The sequence below is a fragment of the Mesoplodon mirus genome (genome assembly GCF_964341445.2).
Source record: "Mesoplodon mirus genome assembly, chromosome: 6".
Classification (NCBI taxonomy): Eukaryota; Metazoa; Chordata; class Mammalia; order Artiodactyla; family Ziphiidae; genus Mesoplodon; species Mesoplodon mirus.
In genome coordinates, this window is record NC_138982.1 from 143,460,154 (window position 1) to 143,486,326 (window position 26,173).

At 56.5% G+C, this 26,173-nt stretch overlaps 1 protein-coding gene across 4 annotated transcripts in view; it reads right to left on the minus strand.

The window, feature by feature from the left end:
* The window catches only part of PRDM15 (PR/SET domain 15), a 59,044-nt gene that overhangs the window by 8,322 nt on the left and 24,549 nt on the right, over positions 1-26,173 (minus strand). The window contains exons 6-21 of one of the 4 annotated variants that reach the window (XM_082626114.1): positions 24,325-24,426; positions 22,832-23,056; positions 20,885-21,005; positions 19,302-19,483; positions 19,074-19,168; positions 18,653-18,740; positions 13,688-13,855; positions 11,438-11,535; positions 9,115-9,246; positions 8,381-8,515; positions 7,464-7,627; positions 6,493-6,572; positions 6,096-6,215; positions 3,247-3,378; positions 1,837-1,920; positions 1,263-1,438 (exon numbers count right to left, since the gene is read on the minus strand). In XM_082626114.1, coding sequence (XP_082482240.1) covers positions 1,263-1,438; positions 1,837-1,920; positions 3,247-3,378; positions 6,096-6,215; positions 6,493-6,572; positions 7,464-7,627; positions 8,381-8,515; positions 9,115-9,246; positions 11,438-11,535; positions 13,688-13,855; positions 18,653-18,740; positions 19,074-19,168; positions 19,302-19,483; positions 20,885-21,005; positions 22,832-23,056; positions 24,325-24,426 — 2,102 coding nt within the window. Of the gene's footprint in view, positions 1-1,262; positions 1,439-1,836; positions 1,921-3,246; positions 3,379-6,095; positions 6,216-6,492; positions 6,573-7,463; positions 7,628-8,380; positions 8,516-9,114; positions 9,247-11,437; positions 11,536-13,687; positions 13,856-18,652; positions 18,741-19,073; positions 19,169-19,301; positions 19,484-20,884; positions 21,006-22,831; positions 23,057-24,324; positions 24,427-26,173 lie in introns of those variants that run through there. The other 3 variants (XM_082626115.1, XM_082626117.1, XM_082626116.1) reach the window with 3 other exon arrangements.

Sequence of the window (26,173 nt, forward strand, 5' to 3'; positions counted from 1 at the left end):
ACAAGAGAAGAAATAGCCAAAACTTCAACGCCAGGAGAAGACGAACACTGTGTAATGTTTTCGTCCTTTCTCGTTTCGCCCACCCCATTTATATTACATAGGTGAGTCTCCCACAAACACACACAACGTGAACGACATGCTGTGTATACACACGCAGTACACGCACGGTGTGTACGGCTTTCTTACAGCGAACACGCACACTTTCACTCAGAGTTCTCTGCAAACACGTGACATTCAGGCACATCACTAAACTACCACTAACTTAATGACATTCATCTTGCTGGACATTGAGGGGTCCAAGTAGTCATTTATAAAACACTGGGGGGATGGTCACGCTACCCCCAGCAGGACACGCCACGGCCGGGCACCCGGCTCACGCCTGCCGCACAAGCATTTTGAATCTAAGAACCTCCTCTAATTCAACGGAGGGAGGATGGCACCTCTACCGTTAAAGGCTTTCTCTTGTGTCTTAACCACAGGTGTTTCCTTTCATGAATCTCCGCGGACACACTGGGTTCTTCATGTTCTTCTCGTGGAATGCATATTACCTTCAATATTTACAGTTTCTATCTGTTAACGGTAGTAATATCTTAACACGTCTTCCGTTTTCCCTTTGACCTACAGAAGTTCTAAATGTTAGGCTGCTTGATCAAATCGTTTGTTCGAGACTCCTTTCACCACTTTTGCGCTTAGAAAGTTTCCACCTTTCAGTGATACAGCTGTCTTCCCGTACTTTCTTCTAGCTTTGTTTTTCAGTTTACTTCTTTTTAAAAAGCAATAAATTCTTCAGCGCCCTGGACCTGCCCTTAGAACCAGCCCCCGGGTGAGCCAGCGTCTATCTGCGTCAATACAGCTTCTCCCCCTAGGTCCCCAGGGCCACCTTCTAATCAGCCCCTAACACCACACGGAGGCTCCCGTCCTGAATCTTTTTTAGTTGCCCAAAGGGAGGAAAGGGGGAGGGGGAGGGGTCGTACTCCCGTCTCGCTGTAATTCCAGCGAGAATGTAATTTATAACCTCAGCAAAAAACACGTACCAGGCTCTTCTGTTCACTCACTCGTTCAGCGCCGTCGGCGCACAGGCGGAGGGGAGTGGCCAGGCCCAGGCCCGGCCTGGAGGAACCACGGGCCCGCGAGGGGCAGGGATGGTGAGCCCGCGCGGCGGGGTCTCTGAGCAGGAGCCGCCACCGGGCAGAGGGCAGAGGGGCCGGGCCTGCGTGGGGGGGCGGGGGGAGGCAGGCAGAGGGTCGCCCGCCCAGGCTCACCTCGGGGTGCTTGCGCCGCATGTGTCTGCTCATGGAAGCCCGGGTGGACACCTTGGTCCCGCACAGCTGACAGCTCTGGGCCTCCACCTTGTCGTGGGTGAGCTGCACGTGCTTCTGCAGCATGTACTCGGTGACGTACTTCTTGTCGCACACGGAGCATGTCCACTGCTTGCCCACTTCCCACACGCACAGGGCAGAAGAGAAAGCATGGGTCGTGAGCGGGCTCAGCCTCTGCACGTGTGGCCAGGGTCGCCGGCCGGGTCACCCACCCGGTGGTCAGGCCGCGGGACAGGCAGCGCGGCCTGCCTCCTCCCCTCCTGGAGCCCAGTCACTACTCCAATGTCCAAAAATTCAAGTTTCGGAAAAATTTTGAAAATTCAAAATTTTCAGTGTCCGAAAATTTTGATGGGCTGTTTTTGTGGGCAAGGGGCCATCGTTAAGGCAGAACAGCACCAAAACACGTGAAAAAGCCTATCAACAGCATCACAGCCGTGCCATCCCCACCGCGCACGCTCCGATGGCCTCAGCGGAGACTGCGGTGGGCAGCCGGCTGGTCCCCAGGTGCCCCGCTTACCCGTGTGGATGAGCTTGTGCGTCTCCATCGTGTTCCTCTCACTGAAAGTTTTTCCGCACAGTTCGCACATGAAATCTTTAATCCCTGCAGAAAAAGGCACACTTAATTTCACGTTTCGTGAGTGTTTTAACTACATACAGAAGCTGTCTCGTCCTTGACACATTTCTGTATTTGCAGAAGCTGCACGGGAGGTAAATTACCAGGAGAGAGCAGACAGTAAGTGTTCATTCCCACACGCGACCGGCACACTGTGGCTTGAAAGCTACCCTATGGCTGGTACCCAGGCGAGCTCCTTCCGCAGAAGGGGTGACAAGGACAGTTTCAGTCCGAGGCCCACAGACTGCCACAGAGTCTCAGCAGAATCCGATTCAATGAGCTTACTCTGCACAGCTCGCGACCAGGGAAGGCAGGGCCACGTTCATGACACGTTTAAGGCTTCCACCCACTTCATTCCAGCCCTGAGTGTTCAGATCAGTCACTCGGTCTGGGGTGACCACCCTGCCTGCCTGCAACCTGGCAAGGAAGCATCAAGGCATCAGACTGTTTCTCTCCCCAAACTGACAAGAAAGTGGATCCTTAGAAGGCCTTTTAAATAAAGGTTTCCCCGCAAATGGAAAACTAGGTAAGTGATTTTCAAGGTCCACTCATCTTGGACTTATCCTGGCCCTGTGTTTGGCGAACCCCTCGTATGCTCACTGTGGCTTTCGGAGGCCAGAGACCACTACAGCCCGGCAGTTGCAGTGTTGTGAGACCCGAGAGGTGGTCCAGGACCCAGTCCCAGGGGGTGAACGCTTCCCAGAAAAGGGGGAGCGAAACGGATGAGCTTCCCCAGGAAGAGGAGGGCAGCACACTTTTGTGAAAGCCCAGTGCCCTGGGGGCTGGGGACCCAAAGCAGACCTGGGTGGTGGCCTGGACAGCCCTGGGGGCAGTGAGAGAGGTGGGCGCACAGGTAAGCTGGGCCAGGCAGTGGCAGGGCTTAAGTCCGTTTTAGGAAGAACACGGAACCAGCCAGAAACTTCAGACACAACTCCATCACCCAGGGATAACCGTCTCTCACTCGGCTGTCGATCTTAATCCTCTTATACACACACGTTCATCCATACACAAATGTTTTATAAAACAATGAACTCATGTGTTGTAGAGGCTGGTTTCCCTCCCACTGGATCGTGAATGTCTGCGTAACTTAACATACGATTCCATCACTTGCAGGGGTGCACTGTCCCTCATGGTGAACACACCATAATTTAGCCACTGCCCTACTGATGGGCACTTAAGATGGCCCAGTCTCCCGTCCAGACGACAGGATGACCAGCGCGTGCACACGCCCCGGGCCCCCTCGGCGCCTGTGCCGCTAGCCTGGTTTCCCCGCCCCACCGCGCGCGCGCGCGCCGCGGCCGGGGGCTGCCTCACCCGTGTGCCGCTTATAGTGCTTGAGCATGTTGACCTTCTGCGCGAACTTGCGGTGGCAGTCCCTGCACTCGTACTCCTTGATGCCCTTGTGCAGCTTCATGTGGTGGCGTAGCGCGTGCTTGGTCTTCATGCCTGCGGGACGGAGCGGAGCGGGTCTGCGGGGGACCCCCGCCCCCACAATGCCCGCCCCAGCCCTGCCACGGTCCCCGGCGGTGCACACACCCCGCCCCCTCTGCCCGGCAGACACAGGTCTGCGTGAGAGCGGAGAGGAGGGATGGGGAGCGGGGGCTCGTCTCCGACACGACCCCCTCCCCCAGCGGCGAGGCGGGCCGTGTCCTCGGAGGCCACTTCCGGACAGCCCGTCCCGGCAGGCGCCCGCCCGGCCTGCACGGTCAGCGTTCCCAACAACAGGAGCTGCGGGTAGCTGTGCAAATCTGACCACTGTGACCCAACGGAATCATCTGGTAGGCGGCTCCAAGTCTCCCGAAGTCCGCTGTTGATCTTGGCCATGTAAGTGTTAATTGAGATTAGATACTTTAAGGTCCAAACACAGACTTTCCATCTACCTTCAGGTTAATGTAACAAAGTCAACATTTGCGGAAAGGAGTGAAATGTGCTAAAACCTCCCTAACTCAGGCGCTGAAGAAGGAAAGACCCTGGTTTAGGGTTTGAATCAGTAGTGGAGGGTCTCAGGCCAGGAGACCCCACCGGGTGAGCAGTGCTGGACAGGAAGGGAGGGCTGCAGGGTCTGTGGGCAAAGGGCGCCCGGGGGGCAGCCTTAGCATCTCATGGTGCACGAAGTGTTTTGAACAAATCTTCCTGTGTATCCTTGGCTACTAGTGCTATACATGGAAACCCACCAGGCGTGGCACACGGGTCTCTGCTGCCAGGTGACGGACTGTCATTACTTCCACAGCCTCCCATTTGGATAAGACCTGGTCAGGTCCAGAATTTGGGGGGGGGGAAATGTAAAGTATTGATAATAATAAGCAAGGGCATGTCCTGCAACATCACTTGGAATGACAAAAAAACTACACACCAAAACCCCCCGAAGATATAAATTAAAGGGTCTGGTTCTAGGAATCCACAGGATGGAATCCTATCAAGGTTCTGAGAGGAAAATCAGGGCCTTATTTGCCTGATATGAAAAGATCACCAAGATGGATATGGAAGTAAATAAAAAGGAAGGTATGGAAAGAACAGGTAGGCACAAGCATCTGCTCGTATGTGCCAGTGATCATAATGTGAAAGTAAAATGACCACTGACAGTTTAGGATTATGGAAAATAAATATGGTAACCCAAGTATTAACACCTGCATTGTATTTAAAGTATTCAGAAGTCATGAAAGAAATCATGAACCTGAACATTAAATACACTTCAGATATAAAAATGCATATAACACAAGATGTGACACTGACCTCAGCGCCCACCCTGGGCACCCCTCCCTGACCTGCCAGGGCCCTCTGAGCAGCACTCAGGTCTCAGGTGTGGTTGCCCCTTGCCCAGCTGGGGGGATGGCCCACCACACCTGTCTACCTACAACCCTTCCCACCTCTACCTGGCTCTAGCTCTGTGGGAAAGGGGCTGGAATCGCTGTGGCAAAGACGGGGCTGCAGCCGGAGCTCCAGCCAGCATGGCCAGTGCTAAGACATGCGAAGAAACTTCTAGAAATGTCGGTGCACAACAATCAAGTGCTGCTTTTGAAGAGTGTAACTGAGGTCCGAGGTGGGAATAACTTTACTTTGCATATCCATTTGTGTAAAAAAAAATTTTTTTTGGTTAGGTGCCTGGGTTACTTTTTCAATAAAACAATCTACACACTGCACACAGTTACTTTGGAGAACAGACAAGAAACTGTCACCCGTGCAGAGAGGGACTGGGGGCCAGGGGTGGGGGACTGTGCACTTTCTGCTTTTCTCTGCAGTTCTTTTAGCCTTCTGCATGTAGTCTTATTTTATGAGTCTAACAGGAGTTGATCCAGTGAGTGGAACTACGGGGCATTTGTGTGTTCTTTGTACTTTCTTAAAAATCACATAAAGGAAAAAAGTAAACACTTTATGGAACATTAAATTTTTTAAAAGACCCTCACAGCAAGGCAGATGAACGTGATCAGTCCCGTATCGGAAGGAGGGTGGCACTGCCGCACTCCACCACACACAACACAGGCGGCCACGTGAAAGCACCAAAGATCCGCTGCCCCAAGTCTTCCTGACAGTTCTGGTTTGTCTTCAAACAGAAATGAGTTAAACCTTTACCATGTACTGCGATTACCTTTCTTTTCCTAATTCCACTTACGGATGTGAGATATCTTATTAATAGATTTATTATCACTGAACTCATTTCACCTGACTCAAATAAAGGTCACAGTCATCACTGATCACAGTGCATCACTGTCTTAATGCACAGCTGGGCCTGGTCAGTAGTTCCAGTCGGCAGTCGAGGACTTTGCACCGATGCTCAGGCTATATGAGGATTCTCAGATTATTCTGTACTTCAAAGAATTATGTGTTGCACTGTTTCCCTACTTTTAAAACGATTTACTTGTGCTTTGATTTTACCCCATCTCCCTGCCTTTGGACGGCTTTATTTTTCTTGCTGATCCTCTTCGGGTCTTATCTTTCTCGAGTAAATGACTCGGGTCTGGGCGACCCCCCGTGTGGCCTGGCCGCCTCTCCTGCCTGACGGCCGGGTCACCCCCCACCTCCGTGTGCCCGCTCTCGCCTTCGCCCCTTCCCCCCACACACTGAGCACAGAGCCCGGGCCCCCCCACCTCCGTGCACCCACTCTCGCCTTCGCCCCTCCCCCCCCTACACTGAGCACACAGCCCCGTCCCCCGACCTGCCCTCACCTTTCCCACACTCGGCGCACAGGTACTCGCGGATGTTGTCATGCACGCGCATGTGTTCCTTCAGCATGTCCTTCCTGGCAAAGGACTTCCCACACTGCTCACAGGCGTGGCTTTTCACACCTACAAACAAACAGGTCAGACATACACAGCAGGAGATCCACACCCACAGTCACCGTGGGACAGCAGTGATGGGAGAAGTTCGGCCCCCCGCCTGCAGCTGGAGCAGTGCCTGCTGAGCCCTCCTTCCCCGGTCTCCGCGAGGACCCAGAGCGGGGAGGGGCCGAGCTGGGTGGGGGGAGTGGTGGCAAAGACGGACAGAGAAGCACCGGCAGGGAGGCGAGAATGACTGCTGGGCAGGAAGCAGCTCGGGCCCCTGCGTCCTCCCAGGCACGGCTACCTGTGTGGATAAGTTTGTGCCGCTCCAAGTTCCCGATGCTGTTGAAGATCCGCCCGCAGATCTCGCATGGGTGGATGTACCTGAAACCAGGCACAGGCTCAGCACGACCCGCACAGCCTCATGGGGCCGTCAGCGGCCGAGTGCACCTGCCTGAGCGCCTCTATCAGCAGGTGGGGCATAAAAGGTGCTGGGGGTGGACAAGGGACCCAGAGACTTCAGCCTCCATCTGGGCTGAATTGTCCCCCTCAAAATTCACACATTGGTGGCCTGATTCCCAGCACTGCAGAATGCGACGGTGCTTGGAGATGGGGGTCTTCACAGAGGTGGCTAAGTTAAAACTGAGGTCCTCACGACAGGCCCTAATCCAGTATGACTGGTGCCCTTAGGAACAGGGACACAGAGACACGCACAGAGGGAAGGCCACGAGGACACAGGGAGAAGATGGCATCCACACGCCAAGGAGAGAGCCTGGGACAGATGCTCCCTCACGGTCACAGGAGGAAGCAGAAGATGTGCTGCATCTAGAACGTCCGGCCTTCAGCACTGAGATAATACAATTCTGCTTTTCAAGCTGCCCAGTCGGCAGCCCGAGCAGACTACTCAGCTCTAAACAGGCTGTTGCCTGACTTGCTTGGACACACAGCGCTGATTACGGGCTGTAGCCAGATGTGGGACTGACATTCATGAAACCTAATTACTGTGGGGCAAAGGGGCTCTGGTCGTATGTAGGCAGGGCCTGCAATGCGGCCCACTGTGCTGGGGGTCCGGGAAGGCGTGCAGGCTGGGAGAGGCCTGATGACCCACGAAGGAGCAAGGCCAGTGCTTCCCCCAGACCGGCCCGGGGCTCCCGGAGGAGAGAGAACTTGCTCTACGCTCTGGACGGCTGATTTGGGCACCTGCCTCTCTGCAAGGAAGCCCGCCCTCCCTCCGCACCACCCTAGGCCAGGGAGCCCCTGCCCGGGGGGCCTCACTTCTGCACGTTGGGGTCAGGCAGGTTCTCGCGGTGGATGACCATGTGGGCGTGGTAGGTGGCCTTCAGGGCGAAGCGCCGGTGGCAGGTGCTGCAGCCGTAGCCCTTCTCCTTGTGCACTTCCATGATGTGCTTCAGGTACTCCTTTCCACGGCCGAAGGTGAGCTGCGGACACGCACACTGCTCACGTGCGCACGCGGCCCGGATCTCCGCGGCTGACGATGCACCACCGCCACCCAGGCACCCTGGACGCCGGGGAGAGCCCGCTTCCCAGCAGGAGAGGGGGGTCTCCTGAGAGCAGGGCCAGCGGTGGGCAAGATCACGAAGCGGGGTGAGCATAAGAAGCAGATTCCAGTCCTCCTGGACCTGCCGGCAGGTCCCACACTGCCCCCAGCCGGCTTCCAGAACCCCCCTCCTCTCCACCCACCTGACCCCATCTCTCCCCCAAGCCTGAAGGCCCTGACAGGTGCACGGCCAGGTGCTGTGCCGAGCCCACGGGTGCGAACGCCCAGGGAGAACGCAGGGACCTGCTTGGCAGTGGTGAACCACAGCTCCCTGAGCAGCGAAGCTGCAGAGACCATGGCCTACAGCAAACTGCTGAAAACTCACCGAGCCCCCAGCCTCTAAGCAAGGGTCCCTGCCGTGTGGGAGGCAGGCAGAGGAGAGAGGAGCCCTGGCCTGCGCCCACCTTGGCGGACACGGATCCCCACCGGTCAGCCACACGGGCACGTGTGGACCACACTGATTCTGAGACAGTGGTCCCTTGACGGCGGCGAGACCCGTATCCACCATCCCTGAGACGCAACGAGACCCGGGGCGCCTTCCAGGACATCTGTGAGGCGCCCCCGCCCCCAGGCCAGAGCCTCTGCGGGCCGGCAGCCCTGCAGCCCAGGGCTCGAAGGCTGGAGGTCCAGTTACCTGACACCTTTTGCAGCTGTACTTGTGAGGCTCCGAGTCTGCACTCTCGTCGGAATTGTCATCATTTTCCTCTGAGGAGATGCCAATCTTGCCGATGAACTCCTCCCTCTGGTGGTCGTCCATCAGCGCGATGTCCTGGAAAACAGCCACCGTGTCCAATTTCTGACATGCTTGGCGCAAGCTTTAACTGGTGATTTGTCGACCGGATGCAGAAACCGTGCCCTCGGGTCACCTGGGACACCCCACCTCCTGACGGCAATGCCATCAGGCCTTGCCCGCGTTCAGGTGACCGTGAAGGCCAGGGCTGGAGCTGCTGGGAACAGTCACCGAGCCGGGCCGCGTCTGGAGGGCGTGTTCTCCGTCCTCACGTGGGCCTCGTCACCACCAACCGCTCCCTCCTTTTCCCTGGATCGGCACTTCTTCCCCCCACCAACCCCCGGAGCCATGACCCCGAATCCTCACTGCTCTCCCCACCACACCCACAAGCTCCCGTCTCACGTTCCTCAAAGGCAGGGAAGGAAGCAAATGCCCCCCCCGTCCCGACCCTCGGCCCTCGTTCTCCTCCCGGGAGGTGCCCAGCGTGGAGGGGTTTTAACGCGAGCCCTGCGGGTGGGCTGCAGGAGACACAGCGAGAAGACCCTAGAGGGCTTACGGGAAGAGCGGCAAGGCGGCCACGCTGACCACGAGGGCCGGCCCCGCCCCCCGTGCGGCCCGGAACGGGGACGCCAGCTCACCTTAAAGTGGACGTGGATGTGATCCCGGAGCACGTCCACGCGGAAGAACTTGCGCCCGCAGATCTCACAGGTGTACTTCTTGTCGCCGTGGGTCAGCAGGTGCTTGTTCATGTTGCTCCTGCAGGAGAACACCTGTGGGGGGAGAGCCGGGTCGGAGAAGCCCGTTACCGTGCACGCCCGGCCCGCTGGGAGGCCGTAACCGGGCCCAAAAATGCAGTTTCTCCCCAGGGTTTGAGCTGCAGCCACTCCTCAGTGTTTGAGACACAAATAATCACGTGGTGCTACAATCATGACCCTTGAACCGTTTAAGTTGGTGCTTACATTGTAATACAGAATTAACCATCGTCTAGTCTTCACCATAAACGGTATTCTGCTCAATTTTATTCAGCTCACTTAAATATTTCACTAGGATGGGGCCTACCAAGAAGACTAAGTCACAGGAACAGCTGCAGTTTTCTGAAAGCGGATATCAAAAAAGAGTTATGTACTCAGTGGGTGTTCCGAATTTCACGCACAATTCACACCGCCTCCCCATGTCTCAGTGCTTCCTGTCTAAAGTAATGAGTGCGGAGACTCGGCCATTCACCCAGTACTCATCCATTGGGTGTCCCCTCTGCTGCCCACAGGCCAGGTGCAGCCCCGCATCCACCAGCAGAGCTCAGTGGACAAAACCGGCAGCAGAGATGACCCCCAGGGCCCACACTGATCTGAGAGTCTTTGTCCACACAGCCTTCGCCCCAGTGGCCGAGTAACCTGGAGAGCAGGCCTCCTTAGAGCTCACCCCGACCACGCATGGTCTCAGGAAGAGAACATGCCATGAACGAAAGGGAAACGGTTCACGGGGAACAGAGGCTACCGCCTTCACGGGACACTGCTTTTCAAGACCTGCAGGTGACTTGGGGCCAACAGCCCTGAGACCACAGCCCAGGGAGGCTGGGCGGGAAGAGGAGTCAGCAAGACAGGAAGATGGGCCTCCAAGGAGGGACGGAGGCTGCAGGTGTCCCCCGGCACTTGTGTTCTCCAGGCAGACGGGGATGGAGACGGGGGATACTTGGAAGCAACGAAGAATTCAGTTCTAGAGACATTCAGGCTCTTTCACCGCCTGCCTGGCCCCTCCGTGAGGGTTCGGTGAACATTTCACAGAATAAAAGGTGTCTGAATGTCAGTCACACAGCTGGCTGGTTTCAGGTACACCATCTCCCAAGGACATGGAAGGGACACGGTGCCACCACTCCTCAGAGCCGGTGGTCAGTGGGCAGAATGAGCGGCACACGTGAACACGGGGCAGCCTCCACCCACCCCTGCCCGTGAGTGGTCCGGCCTGGCCACCCGGGCTCAGGCATGTTTTCCGTTACCCCAGCTCCACCGCCCCCAGCCCCCAAACCCACACTAAGTCAGAGCCCCAGTGTAGAGCCCACAGACCACGCTACCCTGCGGACCTGTTGCTTTGTGGTTTGAAAAAAAATCAGGAAATTTCCCACACAAACACGGGTTTCTGTTTTCTCTTGAAAAGGTCAAAAGATCTGGCAATGCTGCCACGTGCCAGCTGGCTGGGCCGAGTCACAGCTGGCTGTCCGCCTGGGCCTTCACTCCCGGCAGCTGCTGTTGCTCCAGGGCCACGTGGCTCACGTGGGCTGCGCGTGGCTGAGAACCTGGGCGAGCCGAGTCACGGGAGGTGAGCCGAAGGAACGAGCAACCGCACCTCCAGCCGAGACCAGGCGTTTGTGCGCAAAGACCACCGCCATCTCACGTGGTCAGCTGACGTGGCCTGGATGGCAGCGCCCGGACAGGGTTCCCTGTGCAGGGCTGACGTGGCCCGGGGCTGCTCAGATGGGGAGTGTACTCCAGATGTTTAGGGCTGCTGAGGAGTCAACCCCCTCTGACGGCCAGCCGGACGCCCCGGACAGATCTGCTCGCTCGGGGCGCCGGCATCCGTGGACCGGGCACGGAGCACACGGCTGTGGCTCGGTCAGTCTCTCACTGGGAAATGCTGCAGGGGGGACCAGCGCTGACCAGGAAGATAAACCTGGACATCCCGTCTCCGCCAGAGGCACGTGGCTCGGGGTGCTGGAGATGGAGTGTTCGTGCCGGGGTGGCACTAGTGGAAAATCGTGGCCGAAGGGAGGCAAGGCTGAGCTCCTTCCTCCACCGCAAGAGAGCAGATGACCAGGGCACCAAGTGAGGGGACGCTGTGGCTCGGGACACCAAGTACCCACTCGATCTTAACATTCCCCCGCCCCCGCCACACGCAGTGCATAGAGCTCTGAGTCTTCCCGTAAGAAAAGGTGAGCCGTGTCCGGGCCCCGGCCCCAGCCTGCATTACCTTGCCGCACACCGGGCATCCCGACGGCTCCTTCCTGTAGCGCACCAGGTTCTCGCCACCGCCGGCCTCCACGTCTTCCCTCTTCACCCGCCGCACTCCTGAAACCCCCCGCCCCCCGCCCGAGAGAGTCAGTATACACACGAGACCTTCCCACATCAGCCAGGGTCACCTCCAGCTGACGGAGGACAGGGCTGCCCACGGGTGGGACAAAGGAGCGAGTGGGGTCACTCGTCCATGACGCACCGGCGCTCCGACACGCGACCCGGGAGGGAGGGCAGACGGCCCGCACCGCCGACTCCGGAACCCGGGCCGCACCTGAAACTTGGAAATCCAAGGGCAGCAAGTGTCTTGAGCTTTCCACGCAGAGGAGTCAGAATGAGCTACTGATAAGGGAGGCATCTGTGCTCAATCTAAAGGCTCAAGGGAAAGGTGGGGGTCTCAGAGGCGTCTGTAAGTAGGAGGGCATTTTTATTAAAAAGATACTAATATTCATCCTTCAAGTTAAATCAGCCCAATGAGGAATAAGGTAAAAAGTCAGAAAATAATAAAGTTTCTATCGTTTTAAGGCATAAATGTTCATAATTGGGATCGAAACAGACTTAGAAGTTCTCAGGAAACAGGGAATCTCTGAATAAAAGAAAGAGAGAAGTTCCTTCTCATGGTCTCTCTCTACACCACTGACCCGTCCTTCTGGGACATTCCTGCACAGCTGGGCTCAAGAACAGCCAGCACGCTGGCCTGGAGACAAGTACGTGACTCCCCGAAAAGCTCCCAGCGGCGTCAAGCACACAGGTCTGAACTGGGCGTGGATTACGCTCCAGTATAGAGGGAAAAACCATGGAACGGCCACACAGCACTCGCTCATTCCCGAGGAAAATGATCTGAGTGTGTCAGCTGTAAAATGTTGTAAGATAAAGTTGTAAAACGCAACCCACATATCTGTCAATCAGGAAACACCTGACTTCCGGCAGTAATGGTGGCACTTATGGGCCCGCCTGGGGCTTTATCATCAGGGTCCGGTTCAACCAGCCCAGCAGGTCGGCACATCGGACATCCCCACGACACAGGTGAGGAAACCGAGGCCCAGCAGCATGACCAAGGCCACCCAGTCACTAAGTGGACACCAGGCGCTAAGTGCAGCATCGGATCACAGATGGAAGGGGGTGGAGCTTATGAACCCACGTGAGGAAGGGCCAGGTAAAAAGGCAGAGTGCAAAGGTGACGCAGGACGTGACCTGACTCCAGGCTCGTTTTAAAAGCCATGAAGACACGTGTACATGCACAGCTGTGTGCGATGGTCAGACTTCGCATACAACTTCGTTTTCTGACCTTTTTCCCTCGACAAGCATATACTTCATTTACAATTCTTTGTAAAATTATTTTTTTCAAACTTTTATAACAAGGTGAGCTGGTCAGTGAGTGCTTCTTACAGAGGCTGGTCAGCAAACAGGCAGTGGGTTTTAGGGTAAAAAACTAAAATGTCAAGATCACTAAAACTAAAATGCTATTTTGAAAGAGGGTCTGTCTGAGCAGGCTCTTTGAGAAAGCCTCCCAGGTAGGGTAGGTGCTTAGGACACACCTGTGGCCCAAGGTCCCCGGTCTCTCTCTTCCCTCGGGGCCCCTGCCTTCCCTTGCACAGCTCAGGGTCTGCCCTGTGGGGTTGCCCGCAACCCCACCTCACCCCTCATCATGCCGCCTCCCGCCTTCCCCCCCCATTAGCGACCCCACTGAAGTCCATCTTTCTCCTGCGCTGGCCTCTCGTAAACCCACCACACGACAGGCAGCCCCCAGGCACCCCAAGCCCACCGCAAATGGCGAGGGTCATCAGGGGTCCCCGGGGAAACAGGAGCAAAGGCAAAATCACTCACGGCCCCAAACAGCCTCCGCCTGAACCGTTCCGTCCCACGCACACGGCTGAAAGCGCACCACACCCCATGTGAAATTTCAGACACTGCTTTTCTCCTGCTTTCGTATGGAAAGCACTTTCTCACAATATTAAGCTCTCTGAAAACAAAAAGGTTTTGGTGACTGATAAAATTCAGTCCTACAAAGAGTCTGGTTTTCCTAACTTTCCCCGCTGTGGAACGTCTGGGACATTTCCAAGCGTCCCCACTCGCACGTGATGCTCTAATTCCCCATCAGGACCTCTTGATGCCTGAGCCGATTCCCATCAGGTGGTGCCTCACCAACTGGCACCCACAGAGACGGGGCCAGCGTGAGCCCCGCCCCCTCCCCGGCAGGTGCATTCACCTTCCAGGTGCCTCCTCTGGTGGTCCAGCATGACGTCCTTGCGGTAGAACATTTTGTTGCAGACTTCACAGGCGAACTTCTTGTCCCCGTGCTTCTTCTTGTGCTTGGAGAGGTTGCTGTTGGTGGAGAAGAATCTGAAACACATCTCACATTGGAACGTCTTATCATCTGTCGAGGAAGCAGGGAGACACACAGCAACTTTTAGGTCCGTGACACTGAGTACAGGCTCAACATCACGGCCGTGGGACCGGCAACGAGGCACGGAAGGAGGGCGGAGCTGACGAAGCCCCACTGTCAAGCCAGGCCTGAGCAGCGTGCAGAGCAAACGGGGAGCTCACCTCCTTCCTCCCTGGCGCCACAAGGCTCCCACAGCATCTGGGGATCCGTGGCAAGGAAAGCGGCTGGACCACAGCTGTCCTTGGGCCCTCACCCCCTCAGCCAGCCTGACCGCAGCGCCGGCCCCTGCTTCCCGCAGTGGCAGATGAGCGGCCCCCTGCCCCGCCCCGCCGCTCCTCCGAAACCCACCCATCACCAGCCCCTCCCCTCCCACGCACCCTCCACAGGCTCCTCCTCCATCGCACAAAGACATCCCCAATGTCTCCCACCTGTAAACAAAACCGTCTGGTCCCTAGGTCCCCTTTGGGAGACGTGCACCCACCCCGGGCAAACACCCCCTCCCCACAGTGAAGCCTTCAGAGATACCCACAGCCCGGTGTCCCTCCCCAAAGGTGGCCAGACTGCCCCACCAGGGCCTCTGACAGTCCCCACCCTGCTCTCTCCCTCCAGGTGCCCAAGGCAGACCCTGGGGTGTCCTGTCCCCTCCCCCCGGCCCGGGGGGTCTACCCCCCATGAGCACAAGCACAGGGGCCATCAGGGCACCTGCCCCGCCCTGGCACCTCTTCAGCTGCCTGCCTTGGCCCCAGCCACCCGGCCTCCACCCCTGGTTTAGGGGGTCTCGGCTAGCACTCTCCTCTCAGACGTGTCGTCTGCCCTCAACCCCACCACGCCCACCCTGCTCCTGCCAGGACACGTCAACTGCCCACGGGTCCGTCACCTAAACCAGCCCCGAAAGGCAGCCCTCACTGCCCACGGCCCTCCTGCAGCGCCGGGAACACCGTCCCGTGTCACCTGAGCGGGTGGGCATGACAGTGTGTGTCCCCCTCCAGAGCGAGGGCCTGAGGTCACACCGAGTCACCCTCATTTCTGGGCCTTTGGCTACAGCCCACTGACCACTTCCCGTAGTCAGTAAACGTTTGCTGAATGCGTAAATCCCGGAGGCCGGAGGCCAAGTTTCGTTGTCTACAGTGGTTCTGATTGTGGTCCTCACTCTGCTGCACAGTGGACTCCCGCGTCCGGGGATCACAGCCTGGGCGCTGCTGACATTCCGGCCGGATCACTGCGCGAGGCTGTCCCATGCCCTGTGCGTTGAGCAGCGTCCCCCAGGCAGCTGTTCCAACCGAACCGGTTCCAGACTCTGCCCAGCGTCCCCGGGGACTCAGGCCTCAGCAGTTCAACTTCTGCCAGGCGGACCCCGATGCACAGCCAGGTTGAGGCCCCGGGGTATCCACACAATCCCCTGTACACGCGTCTTTGTGTGTGCAGTACCTGTGCTTATCATGCGGACATTTCCCTGCTTATTTTAGTGGTTACATAATATTCCGCCAAGTTCATACATCGCAATTTACTTCATCTTTTTTTTTTTTTTTTTTTTTTGCGGTACGCGGGTCTCTCACTGTTGTGGCCTCTCCCGTTGCAGAGCGCAGGCCCAGCGGCCATGGCTCAGGGCCCAGCCGCTCCCGTGGCACGTGGGATCTTCCTGGACCGGGGCACGAACCCGCGTCCCCTGCATCGGCAGGCGGACTCTCAACCACTGCGCCACCAGGGAAGTCCTACTTCATCATTTTTAATACTGTAGGTAACTTAACGATCCTTTTCCTACTAGATTTCCTCAGCATGGATCCTTAGGAATGAGACCACCAGAGACAAGGGCCGCGCCTTACAGGGCTGTTCCATCGGATCACCCGAGGCCCCGCCCACTCTGGGCCTGCTAAACCACACAGGTAAGCCTCCCTCCTGGGCAGGTGGCCCACAAGCCCAGGAACCTGACAGCCGTGGAAGGTGCAGCGCGGCCCTTGGACTTTAGCTTCTTCTCTCTAACGGGTCGAGTCCCTCCCAGCGTATGGAGAGGACCCACCTCTAACCATCCCCAACAGCTCCGGTGTGGCCTTCGCCGGGTAACAGCAGAGCTGGAGCAGCTGTCCGGGCCAGGCTGTCACCACGGTGGCTTTTCCTGCCACGGCGTCCACATGTCACCAGTTCAGGAATCCAGGCAGGTGCTCGACGACAACCTTCCCCCCCGCCCCCCGTAATCCCTGCTGCCCTCAAGGTCTACTCTCATGTTTTAACAAAATGCAGCAACTGAGAACAAACACCTGTTACGTGGTGGACGGTCAGGCCTCTCAGCATGGCTGTCCCCGCCCCCTGCCCGGCCAGTGCCCGCCTCACCTCCACACGCTCCCCTGAACTGCTCGCCCCCTGCCCCAGCTGGTGACTGCTCTAATCCTCAGGCCAGAAAGCCTCTGCCTTTCTGCTAGTTCATTAAAGGGAGACACCCGCCCTCCTGAGGAGCTGGGAGGGGCGTGCCCCAGCCACTGGTTTCCCTGGTAACTGATGAGCCAACCTGACGTCAATTTCCCCTATAAACGGCAGCCTCCTTCTCCCGAGGCGGGAAGATCTCTGCCTGACGTGTGCTGCCTGCCCTCTGCACGTAGCGGGGTGTGGCTTCAGGACCTTTGTTTCGGACGTGTAAGGTTCCCCCGTCCAATAAACCGTTGATGTCTCTGTCGCTGTCTCCGGGCTCTTTCTTTGGTCTCGAGGTTGGGCCGCTCCAAGGCTTGCAGGCCTGGGGGTGCGGCCCAACACGTGGGCTCCGGTGAAGGAGGGGGCACAGGGTCACTCGGAGGCGGGACAGGGGATTTCCAGGGAGACCCTGAGGGCCCGGACATGAGCCTCTGCTCTTCTCCAGCTCCCTGAGGAAGGTCGAGGGTGGACGAGGGCCACCTCACACCCAGGACAGGCCCTGCTGAGTGAAAGCTTGAGAAAAAGCCGAGCAGACCCATCATTTCAAAGCTCACGCAAATCCCCGACTTAATGGTCTACGGAAGACACGTTCTCCTAACGTGAACACTATAAGAAAGTACAACAGCCTGCAAATGATCTATTACACAAATGACCTCAGCTCCCAGGTTTATCCTTTGTCTTCCATCCAAAACTTCTGACCTTTGAAATTGAGAGAAACTGCATTTCAATTCATTGCTGCTCTGTTAACTTCTATATAAAAAAGACAGACAAACGTCTGGTCTAACAGAACTTTTTGCTGACGTGTAGCAACTGCTGCTTTGACTTAGTACCTTCTGTTTCATTTGTGTCCAGAGAAATAAAGATTAAAAAGAAGAGAACTTCTCTGCCTCAGCCTCCAGCGGGCCTCAGCAAACACCCGGGCCGGGACAGGGGCATCGCCCTCCGCTCTGATGCCCACCCACCGAGCTCGTGCAGAACCGAGCGTGGCCTCACGGAGCGCCATCCTGCCCGGCGATAAGCACAGCTCGAGGGTCCTCTGACTGATACAGCATCAAAAGATTGGTGGATTTCCCCCAGGTTCTGGGAACACCTGGGCTGCGGAATGCAGGTGGTGTAGCACCTGGAAGTGCACCTGGAAGCTTCCAAGGCCACTTCATGCCGTGACTGACGCTCAGGGCAGCCGGAGCTCAGGTGAGACAAGACTCACCTGCCACTCAGAAAAGCCCCGCCCTGGGAGCGAGGCACCGTGGACGGAGGAAACCAGCGCAGTTTCCAACGGGAGCCCTCAAAGTGGAACAAGCAAATGAACCAAACGAAGGGACCCTGCAGAGGCCGCAGGAGCGGGTGCCGGCGACCGGCAGGGAGGGGCGGCGGCGATTTGGGTGACGGGGTAAGGGTGCCCTGAGATGCGGGCCAGCCGGCACCCGAACGAGAACCAGCAAGGAGATAGAGTGACCGGTGACACACACAGAGGGCTCGACAGGAAGGGAGTTCGGAATCAAAGATTAACCTGGTAGGTCTCTAAGCCGACTGCCGCTGGTACCCACCCCCCAGGTGTGCGACGATGCCTAGAAGAGGGGACCGAAGAGACAACAGCGACCCTCCGCCACCCCCATCCTCCCTGGGTGGGAACGCAGCCTCCCGCCTTCCCCCACGGGGCACAGGGCAAAGAGCCGCGGGGACAGGACACGGGCCTCCCCTGCCGGCTGGGCTCCTGCGCAGCCGTCCCCTGGCCGTCCACGGGGATTTACACATCGCGTACACTCGCCAGCTGCGCGCTTGGCCAGACACGGGGCCTGAGACCCTCGGCCAGGCCCAGAGACCCGTCCCGGCCACCGGCTGCCCCAAGCACGCCGGTTTCAGCTGCACGCAAGCAGACGAGGGTCCGTGTCACGAGAGGGGACTGGGGACAGCGGCAGGCTCAGCGGAGGCCGGTGTGCGCAAGGGAGCGGCATGGCCCTCACCTGGACCCGGGCGGGGTCCTCGGAGGGAGGAGGGAGGACGGCTGAGGAAGCCCCTGCCGAGAGCGAGGCGGAAGCCCACCCTCCAGCCGCGACCCCACCTCTTCAAGGACTTCTCACGGGGTCCCAGAGCAACCCTACCGCTCACCATCCTCGGCGACGATGAAACCCCCCTGCTTCACTACGGGCCCAACTGTGGGCCATATGTGGCTGCTTTGGAGGAATAATAGGATGTGAAATAAATCCCCTTTTAGAGGGAAAGTTTCAGTCTCTTGAGAGTAAGTAACAGCTGCTTGAAGCACCCCGAACGGAGGGGAGTGTTACAGGTGAGGATACCTGTTAAATCCACCTTCACCCTCTGCCGGAACACCTGGTCCCCACCCCGCCAGGTACCCGTGCCTCAGCGCCGGGCGGGGCCGCTCACCTGTCCGGCAGTTGTGAAACTCCAGCGCGCTCTGGATGCGGAAGGTCTTCTCGCAGGTGCCGCACCGGTACCTGTACTCGCTGTCGACCTGGCGGGAGCGGGGCGGGAAGGTGGGGCAGCTGGGACGCGCCCCCTCAGGGAGCTGCTCCAGCAACGGGCCCTTGCCCCGCCCCCCTCCTGCCCAGCGTAGAGCGTGAACCCTGTCTGGCCGTCCCCCGCCCTGAAAGGGAGCCCCGCGTCCGGGTGAGCTCGCTGCCCACGCGGGCCTCCCGCTTGGCCTGAGCCCTGGCGGCGCCCGGCCAGGCCCGGCCCCACCTCGGCCGCTCCGGCTCCCGCTCCCCACCCCCACCCCCGGGACTCCTTCATCCACGCCAAGGGTCTGCTTGCCTCCGTCACTAGACAGCAGTGGTCCTTCACCCACCTCGTTCCTGCTGTGCTTGTACGAGACGTGCTGCTTCAGGCTCTCCTTGCGGCTGAACAGCTTGGTACATTCCTCGCATTTAAACAGCTTGTCGCCTAAGGGACGAGCAGTGACAAGCCGCGCGCGCCACTGCCCCAGGTGCCCTGAGACCACGTGCCCGCCTGGGACACGCCGCCCGGCTCCCGGAGCGGACTGGGCCGCCCTGCACCGACGTCCGCGGGGACTCACCGTGGGAGCGCACGTGCCTGCTCAGGTTGCTGCTGTTCTGGAAGATCTTGCTGCAGATGCTGCATTGGTAGGCCCGCCTGTGCTCCCCCAGCTGCCGGACCAGCTTCCGCCGGATGCCGTGGCGGCTCGAGAGAATCAGGCTCCTCTTGAGGGCGAGGCTGCTGCTCTGATGGTGGGGGAACCTGCCGGGTTAGACACACAAGCTGGCGAGACCGCTGGGAGACGGGGTGGTCGGAGGAAAAAGTTCAAGGTCTCAGTCACCGTGGAGAGAGCCCCTGTCAAACCTCCCTAGCCCGACACGAGAGTGGGGGGGCCGCGGTCAGCACACCCCTGTAGCCTTGGGGCATCTGTAAGGGACAGACACCCTGAACGTACAGTGGCACCAGCTACCTTTTCCTGTACTGGCCACTCAGCTCCCTGGGCATTAACTCCGGCCACCAGGAAGCCTGGAGCTCAGTGTGTGCGCCGACCAGAGTAACCATAACTGTTCTTTTTTTCTTCACTTGCCTCTACCCTGTTTCATATTTTCCCTGAACCTGATTTTTCAAACTTCTTCTCCCTATGACAGGTGTTTCTGACGGTAAGTTACCGAAACCCTCTGGGCAATGAGATGGAGTATAAATAAGTAGGTCAGGTTCACCATTTCTGACATTGCCCTGCTCTGTTTTCAGTTTTTCCACAGCTTCCCGAACCCTACAGGACCAGGTGCATTTTGACCCCATGGGAAAAGGGCTGGAAAAAAACACTGCCACCAGCTTATTCAACTTCAGGGCAAAAAACTGCCTAAGGATAATAACTAAAATACAAACATTTTCCTCGTTCATAAAAAGAAGAAACACACAGAGCAAGGTGTTAAATTTACAGAAATATAAATACAAACTGTTCTATCATAGCAGCATTTGTTCACAGCAGCCAAAAGGCAGAAGCAACACAAGTGTCCTTGATGGAAGAATGGATAAACAAACTGTGGTCCATCCACACGATGGAATCTTGTTCTGCCTTAAAATGGGAGGACATTCCGACACCTGCTACAACATGGATGACCCTCGAGGGCGTTACGCTAAGTGACATAAGACAGTCACAAAAAGACAAACACCGTGTGAGAACACTTACATGAGGTCCCTAGAGACACAGGTACCTCCTCTGAGGTCTTCACAGAGACAGAAGGTAGAATGGTGGGTGCCAGGGGCTGGGGAGGGGGTGATGGGAAGCCAGTGTTTTTAGTAAGTATGGAGTTTCAGTTTGGGGAAGATGAAAAAGTTCCACAGATGGATGGAAGGCTGCACTGCAATGTGAATGTATTTAAAACCACCGAATCGTACACTTAAAAACGATTAAGATGGTAAATTTTGTACTATGTGTATTTTACTACGGTAAAAAATAGTTTTTAAAATTTTAAGCTATTTTCACAGTGGATGCACTATTAACCCCCTGGGCTCCAGAGTTCCTGCTGCTTCCCAAGCACATACGTTTCCTACAAGAAGTAAACCGTCCCCTCTCATCCGGCCTTCCCTCTGGAATGGATTAGCCACCACGGCGCCTTTGCCTGTGAAGCCGGGCCCACGCGCTGCTCTGGGACATACTTTGGCACTGAGCTTGCGTCACTGGGGGTGGCGGCCAGCTTCCCCAGAACCAGCTCCATGATCCGTTCGTCCGGCGACGCAGCCACAGGCTCGACCTCGCTCATGATCTCTGCCACGTGCTCTGTGTGGAGGGGACAGGACAAGATGTGTCATCACCAGGGCCGGGGATGGAACACAACTGAACCAAGATGACAGGCCCGAGGGGCCACAGCCAGGCCAATGTTGCAGACACAGATCACAAGATTGACACGGGGGGAAAAGAAAAACTAGCAATAGTTTAGAATCCACACATTTACCTGCAGATTTAGAAAAGCAAAATGTTATTCTTAACTCAAAACTGGAGTTATGGGCTTCCCTGGTGGCGCAGTGGTTGAGAATCTGCCTGCCAATACAGGGGACATGGGTTCGAGCCCTGGTCTGGGAAGATCCCACATGCCGCGGAGCAACTGGGCCCGTGAGCCACAACTACTGAGCCTGCACATCTGGAGCCTATGCTCCGCAACAAGAGAGGCCGCGATAGTGAGAGGCCCACGCACCGCGATGAAGAGTGGCCCCGCTTGCCGCAACTGGAGAAAGCCCTCGCACAGAAACGAAGACCCAACAGAGCAAAAATAAATAGATTAATAAACTCCTACCTGCAACATCTTCTAAAAAAAAAAAACTGGAGTTATAATCTGTGATTAAGTCATGACACTATCTCAATCCTTTTTCGTACCACCTAAAACCGAAACACTTTGATGTACAGCGGGACCTTATAACCTAGCTAAATGTGTCCTGACAGAGATTTGGAAATATTAATTTTTATAATTACACAAGCCATCTTGAGTATGTTCAAAAGCAGATCATCATTTTGTACAAGATTCAAATATCAAATAACCACAGTAATAGGTTAGACCCAGGCCTGAACCTCTGGACAAATGAAATACGGGAAGGTTACACGAAAAGATTTAGCCACTTCACCTACTATGATGTCTTCCGAATGCCACTTAGAATTAGTGAAATAATCATTTAATAAGCTTTTCACCTCCTTCTCCTTTTCTCTACTTGTTTATAGAGAAGTAGGGAAACTGTCCAGGGGAAGTTTAAGCCACTTCTCCTGAGAACATGATGTGAGGGCTGCTCCTCTGAATTCTCTTTAATTCCAAGAAAGGATAAAAATTTCTCCTCACTCTCGCAAAAGAAATCCTGGGCTACAGCAAAAAGAAAAACTGCCCAGTGATCAGTGAGGAAGGTAGTGAGGGGACTCGCTAGCACCTGAGCATCATGTCTGGTCCTTACGTGCGAGACCCGCCAGGAATCCTCTGGCACCAGGCACTTCTGGCAGAGGCCATGTGAGGGCCGAGGGGACATGGCATTTTGGGAATCCCACACCCAAGAATGAGGGCCCAAGGTCCCTCCAAGCTCAACTGAGGCTACTGTACAGTCGGAGAACGGCTTTAGCCACGGCCTGGAAGCCAGCTGCACGACCGTCCATGGGGGACATGTGAGCAGACGGTGGGGCATCCACATGACAGACCAACATGGCTCAGCAGCAGAGGAGAAGGGGCAGCGGGGACCCGGACGTGGATGAGCCTCCCCGACACGCCGTGTGGGAGATGCCGGGCACAGAGAGAGCGCGCAGGACGGGAACGCCCGTCCACGCGGAGACAAGCAGGGAAGCGGCTGGGGGGAATGGACATGCTCTCTGTCCTGATAGCCGGCTACACAGGTGGACCCGCTTGTCGAAGGTCACAGCCGGCACACCCTGCCAACCGCGCTGCGAGTCGCCGTACGCGAAGAGCTGCTCCAGCGAAAGAGAAGGGCTTAGCGTTCGCCTCCGTGTGGGCTCTGTGCCGAGTTTTGCTACCTGGCATGGAGGCAACATGGCCTCAGGTCCCTCCCCATTCCCCTCACCGCTACCCCAGGACCAGCACCGCCTGCGGGCCTCTCCCCGGGGACCAGCCTCACCTGAGGGCTCCTTGCCTTCAACAATAACTAGAGGCTGCTCTGGTTTGGATGCTTTGGGTTTTCTCCCCCTTCGAGGCTTTTTCTTCTGCTCTTTGGCGGCGCTGACAGTCTTGGGAACTGCAGGAAGCTCCCCCCGGGGCACGTCTGCTTCCTTCTCTGCAGGCGAATCCTGCTGGCCGGCTGGGGGGACGCTTCTGGATTGTTCCAAATGGCCCAACAGGTGCTCTGCAGGACAGGGAAGCACAAGCGTAAGGCAGGGCGTCCACTCCCAACCTCCACTTGGTTTGTTTTTAATTTTATTTGCTCATGGTGTGCCCTCTGCGTAGGCAAATAAACTTTATTTCTTCTGCTTTGAAAACGACAGCATTTCCACTGCACCAAACACAACCACCATTTTAAAAAGTCAGTCAGGCAATAGAAGCAGGGAAGTTTTGTAAAATCACATACAGTTTTGTGTAAAAACTAAAAGCATGGGTACACGTGTATGAGCAAAGAGAAGCTGTGGAAGAACACAGCAAAAAGGTAATGTGGGTCTCTCTATGGTGACCTTACAGGCAACTTTTATACTCTTCTCAAAGCTTATTTAAGCTTTCTAATTTTTCTATGATGAATATAAATACAATTATTTTAAAATGTAGCCTTTGAAGAGGAATATTGATACATATTCAATTCATAATGAACAAAATTGTCTTTCAAAACACTGCATGAAGGCCAAAAGCCTTTATTTTCAATGGAAGAAACCTCAGAGACCTCCCAAGGAAAGATAACTGGGCCACACACAGAGATGGCCATGCTCCCTGAGTGAAGGTGAGCTGGGCTCAGGCTGGCCGGAGGGGAGGGCACCAGTAAGAGGGCGGAGGAGTGACCCATGAGACAGGTGGGGACCAGCGCCCTCAAGGGACCACTGGCGCCCGCCTGCACATTCGGCCAAGGACTGATTCTTCCCATCCACAACCTCGACTGGCTCACACAGGCCTCGGTGTGAAGTGGTGGCTGTCTCCCCATTTGTTCCACGCTCAGGGCCACTGTGCAGGGCGAGTGCCCTCGAGGGGCCAGGGAAGGAAACGGGTGAGGGATGAGGGAAGGAAAGTTTTAAGGCAAACAACATTACATGCTGCGTGTCAAGGGAAGGGTTCGGAAGTTTGGCCACACAGCAGAACAAGCTAACGATGAGGCCTCCCGGCTGCAAATGCTTGGGAAGGCTACAAAACTAGAGACTGCCCCCCACACCAAACTAATGCTCTGCTGAGCTTCAGAGAAAGAAAACAAGATCCCTCACTGCCAGGCACGCAGAGAACTTCAAGCTAAAGCACAGATCCCGGGAGGAGGCCTGGCAGACACAGGCTGGGAGCTGAGCGGCTCCCGCAAAGCCAGGGAACTCCCGTGCGTCCTGCCACCATCCCGGAGGGACGGCGTGGAAGTGACAGAGCACATCAGGGCGAGGGCAGCACGGGACTCGCTGGCGTCTGGCTGAGCAGGCGCCTGCCCCTTACCATTCAGCAGCTGCAGCTCAAGGAAGGCGGCCGAACACACCTTGCACACCCACGGGCTGGGTTCCGCCTCCACCGGTGTGCTGCTCTCTGGGGTGCCTGCAGCTTCAAAAGACAAGCGGGGGCGGTGGTTCAGCAGCTGCTCTCCCTGTGCAGCCCAGCCCGGTGCAGGGCACACGTGCCCTCGTAGGAGGTGACAATGACAGCGGTAACAACTGCCACCACTTGGGAGCAGGTCCAATGCTCCAGGCACCGTCCTCGGAGTTTTACCTACACAGACTCGTTCGTGTCTGTGAATGTCCCCATTTCACAGAGGAGGAAGCCGGGCACAGAGCACTGGAACCAGAGCCTGACAAAGGGCTGTCACCAGTCATGGAAAGGTGGCCTCCTCCCAGAAGCCAGTCTGGTGGGACCAGACACCGAACCCCCATACAACTTCAAGAAAAGAAAAAATGCATGCTACAGCCCACATCGAATTCCCCAACCTCTCACTGGCTCATGTGACAAGAAAGGGCGGAACCCCAAACACCCAGGCCATGTGCCCTGGTGTGGCCACGGCTCCTGCCCAGCACAGCTTTCTGCAATGACAGAAATGTTCTGTAACTGCCGGCCAGGGGGGCAGCCATGTGCGCCGAGTGCCCCTGAGGAACTGGACTTTCACTTTTATTGAATTTACATTGAAACAGCCGCCTGGGGCAGGTGCTTACTGCAGAGGCAGTGCCCCAGCCCTCCCGGCACCCCCGTGGGAGTCTGGGGGTGGGAGGGGGATGACCAGGGTCCATGGAACACAGAGGGAGACCCTGGTTGCTCAGGGTCCTTTTCAAAAAAAGCTACTGATGCTCTTGTGAGACCTCAAAGTTGGGGATGTAATGGAGAAGAACCTTTGTATTCTATTACAAGTTAATCACTAAAGGGATGTTGCCTATAAGCTTAAATTATACCTAACGGCCCTGAACTGGGAACCCTGCCTCCCAGGTAAAGACGGTCAAACTAAAATACCTTTGTTTAGCTCATAGGAAACATCTTGACCAGGCTCACCTGTGAATGGCTGCAGGAAGGAAGAAATTAACACATCCCCTGACCAGAACCAGGAAATGCCTGATTTTATTCCCTCCCCTTTTAGTATAAAAGCAGCCTGAATTCTAACTCAGCTGGTTCTTTGGGACATGAGTCCACCATCTCCTCGGTCTGCTGGCTTTCCAAATGAAGTCGCTCTTTCTTGCCCCAACTGGTCTCTCGATTTACTAGCTGCTTGTGCGGTGAGCAGTACAAGCTGACTTGGTAACGGGGACATTCTAAGTGAATGTATGTTTGTGATTCCCTGGCCCAGGAAACTGATTCGCTAAACCCCACGTGGCAGCCTGTCAGGGCTGGACGGGGGCCACCAGCCCTCACCACCACCTCCGCTCCCGCCTCTGTGCAGCTTCTGTCCACACGCACGACCCATCGCAACCCTCCCGGGCCGCTCACGAAGCAAAACCATCCAGAAGAGTGACTGCACATGCGTTCAGAACCAGGAAAAAGCACACCTCTGTCTGTGTCAAAAAACAGCGATAAGGTTGCAAAGGACGGAAGAAACAGACGGAGACCACTGCCACAACCGTTTGCAGGCATTTTCTGAGTCTCCGTAAGATAACAAGAAGAGAGAAATGTAGCTGCAGTATGAAATTTTGAGTTATACCAAAACCAGAGCAGAAAGAGTGGAGAGTGGGCAGCCCAGAAGCAGGGCGCTGTTGTGGGGTGTGCCCTGCGGCCCAGCCTCCGCTCTCCTCTGCGCCCACCTCTGGGAATCCACTGAGGAGCATCAGGAGGAGATCAGGGCCAAACGGAATAAAGGGCCAAATTCCTGTAT